Source organism: Lygodium microphyllum, chromosome 7 (assembly GCF_053477565.2).
Source record: "Lygodium microphyllum isolate KBCC chromosome 7, Lygodium_microphyllum_v1.1.10, whole genome shotgun sequence".
Classification (NCBI taxonomy): Eukaryota; Viridiplantae; Streptophyta; class Polypodiopsida; order Schizaeales; family Lygodiaceae; genus Lygodium; species Lygodium microphyllum.
The window spans coordinates 12,977,431-12,995,697 of NC_141141.1; the positions used below are offsets into that span (position 1 = coordinate 12,977,431).

Consider the following 18,267-nt stretch of genomic DNA (forward strand, 5'->3'; position numbering starts at 1 on the left):
ACCTTGTCAAGATCTCCACTGACGAGAATCCTGCAGATTTGCTCACGAAGAGCCTCACTACTGAGCGCTTTGCCTTCCTCAGGAGGTTGATGGGCGTTGGATGAGATGTCACCTTTCCTCACCTATGTACATTTGTACTGTCTTTTCTTTTTCTTTTCTCTCTCACTAGGGCAGATTCGCCTTTAAGTGGGAGGTTGTTGGGGGTAAAGGCGCCTCCGCCGTGCCGCCCCGTGTATTACTACACTGACAGTACCCGCCACTGCACACTGCAGGTGGCGGGCGCCCATCACGTCACTTTATTCTTTATTCTTTTAGTGACAGTTTGAATAAAGGAAGGCCCGGTCACACATTGTGACTGTTGGAGTTCCCATTTCTTGTCTCTCTCTTTCTTGCTCTTGCTCTCCCGCCATAGCTCGCGTGCAAGCTTCGATCCTTCTCACCTTTCACCTTTACCCCCGACATGAAGGAGGCATTTGAAAAATGCTTGAAGGGGAATGGCCTCTAAAGCAAGAATGTAAACGAAGCCTAAGGATCTCCCAAAACATTTCACAAAGTTTAAGAAAGGGGATCAAGTCATTGTAATACTTGGGCCAAAGTGACAAAGAAACTCTAGTGAAGTGATCAAAGGATCCACCAAAGTGAGAGAGGTGATCCTCATAGAACAAGGAGAGACCCAAATATGTGTATGCAATCAAGGAGCTCACTGTGGAGGATGAAAGGAAAGTCGTTTAATCTCTCAAGAAGTCTTAAGGCATGTTTTCTTGGAGTTACACTAAGTTAACAGGTGTTCCACATCACATGTAGGGACCCATACCATGTTAATGAACCCTGACATCAAGCCATGAAACAAAGACCCCACCTAGTGAATCTAAGATATATATATCACGTCAAAGAAGAGTTGGATAAACTCTTAAAAGTCAAATTCATCTACAAGATTGAGCATATGGACTAGGTATCACTCATTACAAAAGGTACTCAAGGAAAATGGTAAAACCAAAGTATGTGTAAATTACAAGAAAGTAAATGCATCCATGAATAGAGATCACTATTTATTGGTGGTGAGGAAGGAAGCTTTGAGCTTTCCAAATAGATTTTTAGAATATAGCAGTAAAAGTCACCTAGACGATAGGCACAATATAACCTTAGCCACAGAATGAGAAGTGTTCACATACATAATGCTATCATTTCAATTGACCAATACACTAGCTACTTTCTAGCGCTTCATGTTAACAATTTTCAAGGACATATTATTTGAATGGCTCAATGTCTTCATTGATGACCTTTGGATGAACTCAAGTTGGGATGAACATTTAGAGAAATTAAGCTTGGTCTTTGACCACCACGGGTAGAATCAAATGTCTCTAAATCACATGAAATGCAAACTTTGGCTCATGCATGGACTCATCATGGGCCATGTGGTGTTCAAAAATGATATTATAACATGTAAGGCTAAGATTTGGATTGAGATCCACCAACTAATCTAGAGGGGACTCAATGCTTCCTAGGCTATACTAGGTATTATAAGAAAATCATATTAAGTTATGCCTTTATAGCAAGACCTTTATACGAGCTCCTGATCATCTAGGATTACATATGAATCATTAGGAAAGTATCTTGCAACATCACCTATCTTGCAAGCTGTAGATTGGTTAATCACATTCCATGTGCACATGATGCATCTAAAGTAGCCATTGTATTGGTATTGTGCGAGCATGGTGCACACAAGAGTGTTTATTAGCAGCCGAGTTGTTGCCATCTACTAGTCGGATTTTGTCATGACACTTGCGGAGTCGAGTCGAGAGTGCACTTCTCGAGTGTTGACGACGGTGGCCGTCAAGATCTCCAACCCAACAAGGTAAATAGCCCACACGTTCCAAGCTTTATGGAGTTTTATAAAGTTTTTATGTAAAATAAGGTCTAACCCTATTACATGCTAGGATGCGAGATTGCCCCCTAGCACATTGTAATGTGTAACCATTTTTGGTGTTGTCTTTTTTTCCTCCTCATATAAATATCATTACACGTTCCATCTCTCATACTCTTTCCATAATTGACACTTACTGGAGATAGTCTACAACCTACTCAAACAACATAATTTGTTGTACTCTCAATCCCTTTAGGGATTGGAAAGGTTTGCCATATTTATAACCACTTCTTGATCTCTTGAGTACTTTTGAGCTTTGTGATTATTTCTACTTACATGCAACAGCTAGTGTGACATACTATCGAAAAGGCTCCTAAACCCCTAGTGGATTCACAACCTCTAAGAGAGAAATGAGCAAAAGTTTAAAATTACACATCATGTCAAGGACTTTGAAAAAAACAAGGAAGGTTCTTTTGCCCATACCAAAAGCATAGCCACTCAAGAGACAAGAACCTTGCCAAAAAGCACATCTATAAGCACACCCCCTCAAGCATAAAAGCACAAGCAACCACATGCTTACTATTTTTGGAAAGAGAAACAAGGTGCTTTTGCCAATGCAAGAGCTAAATCCTAAAATGTGGCTGAGTCCAAAAGTCCATCCAACCATAAGACTACAATTGCATGTTTACCATGCTTTGAGATGTGCAATTGTAGCATGTTTGGCATTATTTGAATTATTCTAGTGGCATAATCTTCCTTGTTTTCCTATTCAATTCACATTGGGGTGTTGCAATACTCAACCTTGTGTTTAGAAAGATTTGCATAATGAACTCCCTGTATAGATTTCATGGATGTCAAAGTGTAGGTGCACATTCTTTTCTTAAAGAGGTTTTAACACCAAAACTGGGCCCAACAATGGCTATATGTCTCAATTTGAGCCTCACTAACAACCCCCATGGCTTACTAGCCATGATAATCAACCATATTGGTATTTTTTTCAATTATCTAACTACTATTGTCTCATGCCAAAATACAAGCGCAAAATTTCCCGCACTAAATTAATCTGCTAAACCTTCCTAGGGGTTCAACAAGGCTGCTCATTAAACATAGATTCCATGACCTTGCAATTCTTCAAATGCATATAATGTTATCCTAAAACATCCCAAATATATATTTTGTTATTACATTAGCCTTGACCAATTACATTACTCCATCCACAGACTAGTAGATATGCAACCTCCTTTCTCCATCCACATTTTTCAATGTATCAACATGTCAAAAGATTCCTCAAATTCCTCTTGCATTTACACATCCATGCAATTCTAAACCTTAGGATTTTCATTTGAAGGCAAAAACTAACCTCACCCATCCACTTGGCCAAACATTATGGTAATCCACCTATCTTTCCATTGGAAGCTCATCAGGGCCTCCATCTTTATTGACAAATGGAAATATTAATACCCACTCATGCCATGGCGGAGATGCATATTTCCACAACCCAATCTTAGTTAACCACTTGTAGTTACCCTCATTTCAAAACTTAACACAATAATAGAATCTTGATAAGGTGCATTGTTACTAGTTAAAGGTGGAATAACTGGCAACATCTCTTCAACTTTGACATAGAGTACTTCAATGTCGACTCTTCATCATTCTCCAATTGATGCACTAGTGTCAAGTTTGACCTCACCTATCAAGGAGTTAGTGCTTTCTTTGTTCAGTCCTTGTCATGTATGCAAGGGGTTGCGAAGATGGGTGTAGTCTGTGTGTTTGTTTATGGCTGGGTTGTGATTATTATTATTAGCCCTTATGCTCTAAAATGGTCATGGGCCTCTTGGCTTATCGTGTTTTGTCATTAATCTTTTCCTCCCATTTGGAAAAGTTTTATTTTGATCTTCGAACTCCAAGGTTGATACCCCCAGAGTAACAAACACAGCATAGCAATGAAACTAGGCATAAACTAGGCACAAACATGGGTACAATACCTTTACACATGAAAGGAGGCATATTGTAAGATTTCCTCCTCAGCACAGCATAGCGATGACTGAGCATATGCCAATAGTGTACTTCCTATTTGATTTAGTTCCCATTGTTGTAATTATGCATATCCATAAAGCTTGGAACATCTCCCCTGAAGGCATGGCTGGACCTCCAGTTGACTGAGGAGAGCAGGACTGTAACAGAAAGGAGGTCAAAAGCGTTGTTCTCCTCATAAAATGGACTCTGCTTGGTCATGCCATCATTAACTCAATGGGTAAAACATGTAAGCACATTGGAAGAGAATGAAGTGCATTACCCGTTCATCAATCTCTATCATTATGTTGCGCTTGCCTTTAACAAAAGATGTACATTTATATGTAGCTAATGTGTTTAACAAACCGCATGGTATCATAGTCCAAAGTAAACTGTCTCAAGGATCACAACATGACTAGGATGCTGACGGCAAGACTGCATAAGGTCAGTACCTTGTAATGAACTTTGCTTGAACGAATCAGCTAAGACACAGAGCCCATGCCTAAACAATTATGAACATCGATTTTTACAGAGTATAATACACTATAGCCTTGTTGATAAATAGGATATGGCAAGCACTATCCCTCAAAACTTCTCCAAAATGATCGTATCTCTCTTCAGTATGCTATATACAATTTACAACATATACACATCTCCTCCTAGTACAGCCGGTCTTGTGGAATTCTCACAGCAGACTTGGCCCAGATCACTGGCATACGGCGGGTTTTTGACATCAAATCCCTTGCCTGAATTAGTTGGAACATAAGCTGTGTGATTTTCTGCCACCACAAACATCAAAGTGAGAAAGCAAAAACCAGAAATCCCCTTGCTTCCTTTGGGAAAAGAAGAAAATCAGAAAAACAAGAAAACAAACAAAGGATCTCTCAGCTTATGCAGTGGAAATCATCAACTACCTGGTCCTTTGCAAGCAGCTGCATTCTTAGATTTTGGTTCTGAGTTTGCAAATGCTGCCAACCCTTTCCAAGAATCAACAGCCCAACTGTTGCTGCTCCCAAGGCAAAGGACCACAAAGCATTTGCATGTTGCAGACCTTGTAGCCATGACCCAAAGATGAACCCCTTGCTTCTTTTGCTGGCTGTGCAGACTGACGTATTAGCATCTCCAAATGCAAAGCCAAACGGTGCTGCTTCAAGCCGATGAACCAAGACGTGGCTTCTGTCACTCAATTTATCAACATCCTTAGACTGCACATTGCTTTTCTCAGAGGTTGGACAGTTGCAGGGATCCAAGGAGTCATGCAGAGTACAGGTAGGGTGCAGGGATGGATATGTATATACATGCGGATTTGCTACTGCATATGACAGAACTATCTTCGTTTCTTCCAAACAAACCAAATCTGTGTTCAACTCATCTTGAGTATTGTCACTCTCATTCAGATTTACAGTATTTCTGTGTGGAATGAGTGTTTGCTCCGGCTTTGTAAAATTAACTTGTATGTCAGTTGAGGCAAGTAAACTATCTCCTTCACTGCTTACCAAGCCACCTGGCTCTTCTGGACTGACTAAAACAGGACCATCATTGTTTAAAGTACTGGGATTCATATTTGTGGAAGTTAGCTCCTGATGCAGCACATCATCTGGCAGTGCCATGCTCTCAGGGGAGTGCACTAAATCAGTGGTTTGTGGACATACTGTCGATGACTGGAACATTGGTGGCTCCAAAAATGGCAATTCCAATGTGAGACCACAAGAGCCTTGTTTTTCTGTACCCTGAGAGAAATAATGTGATGAATCAAGCCCGGGCAAAATTCCATCAGAAAAGACTTCTCTGATTGGAGGATCGCCCATGTAAATATCACTTCTGTGTTCATGATTGCAAATGATATCTGGCATCTTGGAATAGCAGACATCGTATGGGTGTTCACTTGGTTTTTCTTCAATTCCCACATAAGCTGACTGGGACTCAGAATTAGTTGCTTTACTTGAGAAATAGTCGTCCTGTAGCAAAAGGTTTGCTTGGGTGGCTGCACCGAGAAACAACCAGTCATGAACTCTTCCATCTTGAAGACTAACTACTTCATCACCAGATGATGGCAGAGGAGAGCCAGGCATGGAGTATACATAGTCCCAATCAGCACTTGCACTCCTTGAAGGGGATGAGGGAAAGCAATCGGCCACCCACTCTCCATCACTCATAAAACCATCCATAACTGGCAGTGTCGACGAATTATGGGTATAAAGTCAAAATAAATGACAAAGCATTACAATCTGTCCACTGCTTTACAATAAAGCATAAGAACTTTCTTCTCAGGGTAAGATGTACAATTGCACCAAGTAATTCAACCAGATTCAGGACTTAGCTGCATGGCCAAGATCTAATCAAGAATCTTCCACAGGATACGTCACTTCCGTATGTACTGTGGTTATCAGATACAAGCACACAGAGCATCAAAGCTTATACTTGTAGACAGCTTGATCAGTCTCCATCCTGAACACAATAATACAATGCAACAAGTCAAATGACAATCATGTGCATCCTAACACGATGGCCCCTCATCTCACCGAACAGGTCAGCATTGAGAAAAGCTATGTCCAAACTTCAAGATAACGTGCATACTCAAGAATATGCACACTATATATAGCTTATTAGAAGCACCTGCTTTGCTGGAACATGCGTGCTGCAGTTAGCAAGGATCAATGATGCCTCATGGCTGCGAATCCTGATCAAAGGGGCGAGATCCTGCAGAAAAGGGACAGACATCTCATGGTACTGAACATTGATCTGGATATACAGATTATTGCATCAAATTGATCTGTGCATACAAAGTGTTGTATCAGATTTTGATTTAGACAGAAAAATTGTTGCATCGATCTATTGCAGCGGATTGATTTGGACGGACAAACTGTTGTGTCAGATTGATTTAGACAGAAAAATTGTTGTATCGAATTGCCTTAGACAGGCAAATAGAGACTGCTTTTAGCAAATGGGCAAGACTTCTGCATCAATCAAAGCAAAGACAACAGATCAAACAGATCGCGAGGAAGCGGCAGCACATACCAGAGACAGAAGCCATCCCAAGAACCCTTGAAAACTCATGGGAATGGAGAGATCTGGTCTGATGAAGCGGGCCTGAAAACGGAACGTGATTCGCGATGTGATACAAAAAGGAAGGAAAGGGGAAAGGCCCCAAAGGCAAAAAGCCAACGACCCAGGAATCAGTTGCAAATTTCTGGTCTGCTTACGTGTTTTCGAATCAATCTTTAATTGTTAGCAGTGAAATATCTAGCAATCATGGCATGCCCCTTTTCTCTTATAGCCCATGCATGGCAAATGGCATGTTGGACTCTTGGAGAGTCCAATTAAAGGGGCCCCGGAGTCCCATTTCATTTTACTTTTGGCCCCCGCCCAGAGCCAATCTGCAAATGTAGTACTTCAAAAACTTAACTTTACAAACCAAAATCCTTCTAGGTGTTAAGTTCAGTAGGATATCATCAAAGCTAATTGGCTTTGCAATAAGCTAAGATACCACTTTCCCACATAGTGATTGAAATCATATTGAACAAATGGCCGCAACAAATGCTAAAATCTTAGATTTTTACATTTATATGTATATTCCCTTGCATATACATAGATGTAGATTTTCTTGCATACACATGGATGGAAAGATGCATTGAATTGAGAAGTGAGTAGAAAAGAAAATTTTCGCAGTGGTTGTCTAAGAATGCTCTAGTTGGAATGGATTGTTTCATCTCTTACTAATATTAAGCAAAGACTTGGGGGGGGGGGGGGGGGGGGGCGCTCTAGGCCTCCTGTGCATGTTTTTCGCTTGCGCCACGTGTCGACTGTCACTCTCGCTTATTGCATGCTCGCCTATCTTGTAAGCACACACGGTCACAAAGTTGAAGATGAGGCACCTATAAGACAAGGATTGTGGTAGAACGATGAGAGCTCTTTGTTTATGACTAAACAAACGCTTCATAATACAAATTTTAAAATTGAATATTTGTTTAGCCTTTGCAAAGGCTTTACATTTGAATTGTAATGTTCAAAAATTAGGATCGATGAAGTTTAATTGATGCATCTCATTACATAAAATCAATAAATCAAATTCAAACATCGATTAATTTGAAAAATGTCTTTATTAATTAGTTTATATTAATGATTAATGGGTTTTGAATGTATTTCATTACGTTAATCTGTAAATTTGATTAATTTAAACTTGTTTTTTAATTAATGTATATTACTTTATTCATATATTAATTTATATTAATTAATGTCTATAAATGCAATGAAAAAAGTAGTGAATATACTATGTTCACTACATGAATATAAGTAATTATTATTATTATTAATATATATTTTTGTGTGTGGAGATATTATAATACATATTTCATATATATATATATATATATATATATATATATATATATATATATATATATATATATATATATATATATATATATATATATATATATATATAATGTTTATAAACATTAATTAATATATTGTGTACTTGTTGTGTATATATTTATATATATTATGTATTACACAAATTATATCTTATCCGTATTATATATAACGTATGTAATATATTATGATCCCTATAGAAAAACTACTTGGTTAGTTGTCATAACACCCTTTTACCCTATTCTCAGTATAGTTCCTTGACAATCTTTACCACAATCTAATATTGTAACCTCCAAATTTCTCTCTTCCTCTACTATATGCACATATATTCCACAATTATTTCTATTTTATGCCCTTAGCTACCGTTTCATATGCTCTCCCTATGTAGAGAAAGAGAGAGAGAAAGAGAGACTCTAATACACATTTTTTCTCTCTATCTTCATCCACACTAGCCTTGGCTATCCTAACAAAAAGAAAAGGAGGTTGAGCATATCTAGCAAAAGCTAGAAAGCTTTAAGGATATTACTGTATGTAGAATTCTTTTCAATAACTATCCAAGGAAAAGTATCTTTAGTGCATAAATTGGATGCATTGGCAATTCATACCTATGGCTAATGCGTTGTTACACCTTTGGAGGTTCGAGACAGAACAGGAAAGCCCCAAAAAGTGAGAAATGGAAGACAGCCCAAGGTAAGAAAAAATAGAAGAGAAAGGCAAGCTCAAAAAAATGCAAGAAAAGCCTCAATGTAAAAGGAAGCACACAATAATAAGTGCACCGAATATTATAGCAAGGAAAGCGCTAATGGGCGCATTGTAATTCATTTTGTAAAAGAGCACTAGGCTCCCTCCTATGCAATTTGTAAATGTAGATGAGTATGGGCGAAGGAATCGTGAAAATAGGAAGGAATAAGGAAAGAGGGCCTAGACTAAAATGGTCGGTCATGTAAAAAAAGATGGGCACCCAAAGAGGAGGAGGGCATGTATAAAAAGGCAAAAAGTGAATGAAATGATGATCATTCTTGTGTATGGCCAAAACTAGCTCTCTTCTTCTCTTATTCTTCTTCTTGTTCTTGCTTGCTTGAGCTTGTGCTTGAGAGAGGGAGTGTGAGGAAGTGAGGGAGTGAGTGTGTGAGGGTGAGGGGCCGTGGTGGAGAAGCTCTCCATCTTCTCCTCCCTTCTTCTTCTCTTCTCTTTTCTTTTCTTGTCTCGCACGCGGCAATGGAGCATGGAGTTTGGAGCTTGAGGATTGAGCTTGCTTGAGCTTGCACCTTGGATCGTGGAGCTATCGGAGTGTGTGAAGGAGGAGGCAACTTGATTGAGCGTGGAGGTAAGCCCACTGCACTAGTAGGTGTGAGAGCACGTACAGCTATGTGAGAGGTAGCCATTGCACTTGGCTTGAAACATTGAAGCAATAAGCAGTCCTCCGTGGGTCTTGGTGGTTGAGCGAGAAACTCCCATGTTTTGGTTCCATTGTCGGGACTAACGAATTCAAGCCTTGAGTGCTTGCGTGCTTCAAATTGAGCAATGAAGTAGGAATTCAACTCCGAAACGACACTTGGTTTTAGGTAGGAAGCAAGGGATTCGGAGGCTATTCGATCTCTTTTGTGGATTAGTTTAGGCTTAGGAAGCTTTCTGTGCATTGGTTAGAGTGGGAGTTGTGCACTTTCTATCAGATTTGGGACACTAAGGTTTGGGAAATAAGAAAAAATAAGGAAAAGATAACTCTCTGGATAACCAAGAAATAGGGAAATAGGGGAAGAAAGGAATTAGATTTTTCATGTCGAGGAAGGAAAACAAAAGGTAAGGGGGGAAAGAGAGAACATAGAAGGTGAATCAAGGGGGAGAGAGAGCTCATTTGCATTCAGAGAGATTGAGAGAGAGCTAGTGAGAGAGAGATAGGGAGTAATAGGTCCACATGCTACTACACCAATGATCCTTATCCTCAACGCTTCTAGCTCTTCTAGGTATGTTCTGAATCCTGGTTGTTGATTGTTGAATTGATCTAAACTCCTAGATGAATTAAATAGTGACATTAAATCATTGAATAGAGCATTTTTGCCATTCGATGAGTTCTCCGGCGGCGTGCCGCTCATACAACGACCATAGGCCTCGAACGGCCGAGTCGTGAGTGTGGCTCAGATGTCCGAGCCACTTAGGTGACCCTCTCGGACGTTTGACTCGAACGGAAATCACTTAGCCTTGGATGGCCAGATCTTAACCTCAGACGACCAAATAGGACTACGTCCGAGTGGTCAAACCCACCCAATAGGACTACAACCCCAAGAATCGGACAAGGGTCCTAAGAAACTAGGAACAAAGACATATAGGCGATTGAGAACCATCACATTGTTGAGAGAAGAAAAGACTCGCCAAGATTAGGGATACATCTCTAGCTGGCTTAGTTGACCTCATAGATGCACTAATGAGTCAGGAGGCAACTACTATGGCATGACACTAGCTCGAATGAGAACAATCTAGACCTTGACCTTAACCTTAACATAGCTGAGCACCCTAACAACATTCGACAACTTGTCACACAATACGACCAGCAAACGAGGATAGTGTACCAAGGAAGATCAGTGGTAGATGTCATAGCCGACCTTGAGGAAGAGAGGAGACAAGCTAGGATGGCATTGCAGTGCATTGCAAGTTATAGCTAGGAGCAAAGGGCTTAGAGGTTGCATCATGAGAGAGAGCTCAATGAGGTTCATAGGATCCTAGCCATATTAGGTAGGAATAGAATGGGAGGCAATGCCGATAGGGAGAGAGTCCTGGAAGCCAATCTTATAGTAAGTGAGCTACTCACCAAAAGATTGTTAGATAATACCAATGCTAAGCAAAGTGGGATAGTCGTGGCAGCATCATTGCTAGTTGGGATGGGAGTTATCGCAAATGCCAAGAGCCAAACAAAAATACCTATAGTTGCAAAGAAACTTGATAAATACCAGGTAAGGAATGACCCCTATAGCTTCGTTGAGCAGTTTGAGTAGGTATGTGAGGGCTCATAACCTCACAGACCCTACTTAATGTGACAAGCACATGCATTGCTTGGGAGATAAGGGACGGACTTGGTTAACCAATTTAAACAACACTGAATGTAATAACTTCACCCAATCGAAGGATCTCTTCATCAATAGATTCTCAAATGCAGGATAATTCAACAATCTCATTGTTAAGATGATGAATGTCAGCCACATTAGAAAGATAAAGAGGACATATGAGACTACGTCACCCATGTAAGGAGTCTTTATATGAGGATACCTATAGCTAAGTGACCCAATGAGAGAGCGGTCTCTACCGTATTCATTAATGGGATCTGCAACGAAGAACTCTATAAGGCCCTTGCAAGCAACTCAAGCATGCAAAAGGATGTGCTTGCAAGAGTCTTTGAGGAAGCCTTATGGATAGACGACTTGCTTAGGGAGAGAAGCTCTCGCACTGCACAACAAAGTAGCAATTCAATTGGGAATACTGAGAGAGCTACAACAACAAACGAACAAGCAGTCTCTAGTGAATAGAAAAAAGAGAAGATTGTTGACCAGACCCTTCGACCTAAAGGCGGAGCTGGCTAGACTGCAAGAGTCAATACAAAGACCAATACGACCCCATGTGCAGTGTGTGCACTATGGAGGGAATCACTTGCCCTCTGAATGCCCCGATCCTAGATCAAGGCCTTGTGCTAATTGTGAAAGATTCGAGCATGACTCCATGCACTGCTACAGATTGCCAAGATTGTCGCCTTACCAATAGCCTTACACTCAGCCATACTATCTAGGAGTTAGACAACCATATTTCAGAAGGGGAGCCCCTTTGGCCCTCCCTACGCCCAACGATTCAAAGCTAGTTGCCCTAAGGATAGATATCAACCATATGGGAATCCCTAGACCTCCAACACCTATTGTGACCCACCCATGAGCGAAGCTCCAATGCACTTTGTAGAGGAACCACTAGAGGAAGATTCTTACTTGAACCCATATGTCTCTTACGAAGAAGGTAATCCCATGTTGATGGACTATAGACCTGTGCCAGTCATGGCCTTAGGCAGAGGAAGAGGCAGAGGTCTAGGAGGAGCTTAGACCAAGGAACCCATAGGGTGTTGGACATGTGGCCATCCAAGGCATATCTTGTCTCACTGACCTGAAAGGGAGCAAGCAAATAGAGAGAAGTATGACTTGAGGTGCCCCGAATGCGGAGTCACACATCCATTCGCCGATTGCCCTAGGTGGAAGCCCTCCACTAGTTCGAGAATCGTACATCTATGCCACTTAGAATCTTTTGTGTCGAGTTGCATGACAATGATGCTACACCTATTCCCCTAAATGCCATGACATAAGCTCAAAAAAAGGAGGCTGGTATCTCACTACCTAGGCCTAACAACCTAGATGCATCTTCCATAGGAAATAAGAGTTGATGATGAAGGAAAAAGAGAAACAAGGTAAAAATAATGCTCAAGATCAAGAGTGAGACCACATTAACCAAGGGAAAGCAAGTCACAGATGTTGAAGCAGAAACATTCGCTCCTAAGACGAGAGAGAAGGGAAATACTAAGGTTGGAGAGTACCTTGAACCCAACCAACAACTTAAGGTTGCATATAAGGTCAAGCAATGGATAAAAGAAGCACACGCTCACCTTTAGGATGCCGAACCTATAGTTGAGGAAGAGATTGACGAACTATCAACCATGAGCCCACCAATCTCTCCCATATATATGAGGTTAGGAGAGACAATACTACCACGTAAACAGCTACATGGGCATAATGAGAGGGCCAGGAATACACAAACATTTCAAGAAAATTGGCGAGGAGGCTGTTGAGTGTTGAAATGACTTGTTTTTTTGGCTGATTTTTGTTGTTTTTGAGAGCTGAATGGTTGATTTTATGAGATGATTGATTGATTTGGAAGTGGTTTGAGAATTTTTTAGATGATAATGATTGTGTTTTGGAAGATCATGATGTTTGTTGGTGGTTCTGTGATGTTCTGATAGGTTCTGTATACCTTCTGTTTTGCTCTGTTTTGGTTTGTTTTGTTCTGATTGTCTTCTGTAAGGAGGGATGGAGTATTGATTGATGAAGAATGAGATATTGTGAAAGCTTATTGAATGGTTTGTGAGAGTTTGGAATGGTTTGAGAGTGGGTTATGTGGTTTTGATGACCTTCTGTAACCTTCTGTAGGTCTTCTGTAGAGCTTCTGCTTCTGTTCTGTCTCTGTTCTGCTTCTGTACTGTAACTGTTCTGGTACTGTTCTATAGACTGTTCTGTATGCTTCTGTAAGTGTTCTGTGGAATGTATGTATGACTTTTGGGGAAAGTTTTCTAGCCTTGGAAAGAGGTGAATACAAGTGCAAAAGAGCTGAAGGAAGTGGAAGAAGTAGCTGCTGAAGACTCAAGAGAAGACTAGAGTGAAGTGACAGTAGTGAGCTGTGAAGAGACACTGTAGTGGCTCTGGTGACCCTTCATATCAGACATACCTCTTGGGAGGGGTATCCACGACCTAAGAGTGATTATTGAGAGTAATTTTGAGATATTTTAGTGAGGATATGATGTATTATTGATAGAGAGAGAGAGAGAGAGAGTCAGAGATAGCCAATTCTACTCAAACAGAGTGATTGTATATGAGAGATTGAGAGAGAAGACTATGAAGATATTGAAGATGAATACTATGTGATGTATTTCCATTCAAAGATGGTGTACTTCTTTGCTTTCTTTGTTCTATTGATGGATTTTATGAAGATATTGAAGAATATGGTTGATTCTATTAAAAACCGTGGGAGGTCTACATAATGCTGCATGAAGATTTGTTGTGCCTGGTGTTCTTTTCTTCATTGTGATAATATGAAACATGATAAACAAGCTTGTTGATGTTACAAGATAGATTTTCTTGCAAGAGAATACCCTTTTCCTTGGTGTTCCTCTCAGGGCTCCATGTTTTTGGTGCGCAGCCGGGGAAACTTGCCATCAACAAGCACCAGAATAGGCTAAAAATGAAGGAAATGGCATTGCCAAGAAGAGAAGAATTCAATGGATGTTTGTAAAATTCCTTCTTCCACTGAAGAGTTGGAATTTCTCATAATCAAAGCCACTTTCCACAAGAAGTTCATCCCACAATGGTGGAAACACATCACCATCATGATGCATGCTCTATGTGGTGGACAGTTTCCTCTTCCTGTTGAAGCAGCAGAAACTTGCATCTTGGTGGCAAACTGTTTGGGAACAAACTGAAGAGCAGAAACAGAGAGAATGAACATCCATGGAAGATTTAGCATTCATTGAGAAATTTCCAGATAACATCAAGTGGGAGATTGTGAAGAAGCTTCAGGAGTCTTGGTCTGTAGAGGTTCACAGGGACAAGAAGGAAAAGAGTTGGAATTTGTTCGTGGATGCTCAACAGTAAGATACATGGGATGCTTGGTGTACTGATAATCTTCTGTTTGTTCAATTAGCAACCCACTGGAAGTTGGTAGACAGAGTGTTTTTCACAACATACACTGTTGAAACCATCAGAAGCTGGCATTACTATGATGATGGCACCACCACAATGCTCAGACGTATGTATTTCGACACCTTCAGAACCGAATACCTTCCTCTGTGCAGTGGCATGAAAGCAAAATTCAGGGACGTTGAAAAGAAAGAAGTAGAAGAAATGTTGGCAAGAGAGTCCTACAGAGACTGAGGCCTTCTGTTAACCCTCTGTGGAGCACTAACAACATAGTGGAACCAACCCCCTGATGAATGACGCAATAAAAAGGCAAGCGTTAGAACGAGTCCAGAGATACGTGAGAAGAGAGAAAGCAAGAATCAGAGCCGAGAGCGAGCTCGCAGCAGAAGCTGCCTTTGACGCCCTTGCGGAACTCTTTACAGAAGTCCCAATGGCACATCAAGCCCTTCCTCCTCCTGCTGGAGGTCCACTTCCAAGCCAGATCCATCCTGGAAATATTGATGACAGGCCAGCGAATGTAGTCCCATTGCCAGTTTTTAAGGGAGAGTACAATGAAGACCCCGATCTTCATGTAGCAGAGTTTATGGTAGCATGTGTGGCTAACAATGCCAGAACCCCTGAGCATTGGTTAGCAATATTCCCCGCCACTTTCAAGGGCGCGGCGTTTCAGTGGTATGAGAGACAAGCAGCAGGAACTTTTGGCACATGGGATGACCTGAAGTTGGCCTTCCTCACTAAATTCAGGCGTGAAGGTTTTGAAGAGCGGATGAGAGAGGAATTTATGAACCTAAGTCAGTCCTCTGGAGAAAGAGTAGAAGCCTATGTCTCACGAATGGAATCCATCCTGAAGAGATGGACTAACCATAATCTGGATGATGGCATTCAGAAGGGGGTGTTTCTCAGAGGATTACAACCAGAAGTCCGTAAGTTTGTGGAACTGCAAAGACCAGCCACCGTGCAAGCTACAACAGAAGGTGCAAGACTGTACGATGAAGTGGAAGCTAGACTAGCAATGAATACAGGAAGAGGAGTCCTACCTTCTCTGATGCCAGGAATGATGTACCCACCAAATGCAGTCCCAGGGACTGTTCCCTACCCCTACCAACAGATGCCCCCGGTCTCACAGTACAGTGCACCAAATCCACAGTGGCCACAATCCATGCCTCAAATGATGGTTCAACCACAACAACAATGGTCCCAACCAATTTCTTCATTATCAAATCAGCAGCAACAGTGGAACCCTACCAACTGGGGTCAACAGCCAACAGTTCAAACAGGAGCACTGAATCAGAACCAGAACAGAGACCCCTCTGTACCAGCCCAACCAGTTTATGCAGTGATTACAGAAACTCCTCAAAACCTTGCTGCCAGTATGTCCGGAGGAGAAAGCTTGAAGGATTATTTATCTAACTCAGTTGCAAACATTAAGAAGGAGTTGATGGATGTGATTACAGAGCAACTACAGACGCTGAAAGTGAACACAACGAGCATATCCAATGTTGCAGGAGCAGGAAGAGATGTGATGCGGTCAAATACTTGGTGTGGTAAGTGTCATCAAGCAGGCCATTTAGCCACTGAATGTACATGAAAACCAACCATCCCTGGAGCCTTCTGTTCCTACTGTTTGCGAAAGAACCATACAGAGGACATTTGCTCTCTAAAGGAGATGCATGATAGGAGAAGGAAGGAAGAAGACGCAAGATTTAACTTGCTGGAATCCAAAATGACAACACAAGATATTGGACCCAAGCCTAGAGAGTTTGGTCCTAATTTCGGACCCAGAAGATTTCCTTCTCAAAGTTACAGAGGAAGACAGTCTGGCGGTGGTCAGAGATCAGAAGTGGAATGTTACAGATGCGGAGAAAAGGGACACATTTCACCAAATTGTCCAAATCCTCGAAGGTCAGTGGATTACAAGCCCTTATGCAGTCGATGCAAAGGAGAAGGCCACACTGCAAAAGACTGTCCAAGCCCAGCCCCAGTGAAAAATCTTCCACCAGAGGAACAGAACAGAACAGAGCCTAACAGTGCCGTACAGAGCCCTACAGTGCCACAGAGAGTTACAGAGACAGTTACAGAGACAGGACCAGAGGTCCAGGATACAGAAGAGGAGGACGTGCCACAAGTGGCAGAAGAAGTTCCCATGATGCCTTTGTTGGAAGAAAGAGGGAAAATGAAAATGGGTGTTGCCCCATTCCCTAACCGGTTAGAGAAGCCAGTGGATCCTATTAAGGAATACGATCTAGTCAGAGATCTAGATACCTTTAAACCAAACCTTACATTCCGACAATTATTGATGTTGTCTCCCAGTTGCCGGAAAAGGTTCAAAAGTATACTGACAAGAAGACGTGGTTTAAGGATTGCTCCCTCAATAGCAACAAAGTCCAACAAGGCTCCAGAGCCTGTCAAAGAAGTGGATGTGGCTAATGCTTTCCTAGATCCAGGTACTCCAGAGACTGGCGTATGGATAGAAGGTTGCTTTATCGCAAATGCACTGATTGATGGAGGCTCGTCAGTGAACATTATGACGGATGTGACAATGAAGGATCTAGGCCTACAAGGTGTGCAACCCACCCAATGGCTCATCAGACTGGCGGATCAAAGTAGAATCAAGCCGTTGGGCATTCTCCCATATGTGAAGACTATGGTGGCTGGAAAAGATTATTAGCTAACCTATCTGGTGGTGAAGCCAAACTCTTATGGTACATCCTATCCTCTGTTACTGGGCAGACCATGGCTTTTTGAAGCCAGAGCAAGGACGGATTGGTTCAAAGGAACCTTGACCTTGGGTAGAGGACCCAACAAAGTGGTGCTGAAACTGTATGGTTCTCAAAAAGGACATGGATCCACCTCCTTGGAATTATCTTCTGACTCTCCTAATGAGGTTACGGATGGAACATCAACAGACGAAGATGCTGTCAAACAGATCCTTCCCAAGAAAACAGTGGCACATTCCTTAACAGTGGATACTGTAAGCCGACTTCCAAAAGATGCCAAGCCATTATCAATGGGTGAATACTTCCTGCCTGAACCGGGAATGACTTCTGAAATCACTTCTGACAGTGAGATAGAAGCATGGATGTACTGCTCCCCCTGTTACATGGCCATAGCAGAGACAGAGGCAGAAGAGGAAACAGAGAATCTGTTCTTCTGTTACAGAGCTCCTACAGAAGCAGAAGCAGAGACAGAAGCAGAAGCAGAAGCAGAGACAGAGACAGAGACAGAAGAGGATGGATATGATATGGACGAAGAAGATTATGAAAGTGAGCCAGAAGAATCTATCCCACTTGAAGAGGATACATTTGAGGAAGAAGTTCCAGAAGCATCAGAAGCCGATGAGTTCATGCTATGGGACAGAATGGCAATGGTACCATTTGGTCTAGTAAATGGATCATCTCATATGCAAAACCTTTATAAGAAATGGATTAAGAAGAGCAAGCCGTCTTTCAAGGGTGGCTCCTGCCGTCCTAACCCATCCTTGCCAAAGAAAGATGATGATGATGCACCGTGCCAACAAGCACCGAACCCACCAACCCAACAAGCATCAGAGGGTCCCTGTTATGTGACGTTCCTGGATGTATCATC

General features: G+C 41.6%; 1 protein-coding gene across 1 annotated transcript; it reads right to left on the reverse strand.

Annotated features, from left to right (window-relative positions):
* Positions 1-4,233: 4,233 nt before the first annotated feature.
* LOC148033187 (uncharacterized) lies at positions 4,234-7,058 on the reverse strand. Its single transcript, XM_087681058.1, has 4 exons — positions 6,896-7,058; positions 6,494-6,577; positions 4,792-6,325; positions 4,234-4,656 (listed from the first exon to the last, which is right to left on the reverse strand). The coding sequence occupies exons 3-4, from the start codon at positions 6,043-6,045 to the stop codon at positions 4,537-4,539; spliced, it is 1,374 nt and encodes a 457-aa protein (XP_087537184.1). The 5' UTR covers positions 6,046-6,325; positions 6,494-6,577; positions 6,896-7,058; the 3' UTR covers positions 4,234-4,536.
* Between the last annotated feature and the right edge of the window lie 11,209 nt (positions 7,059-18,267).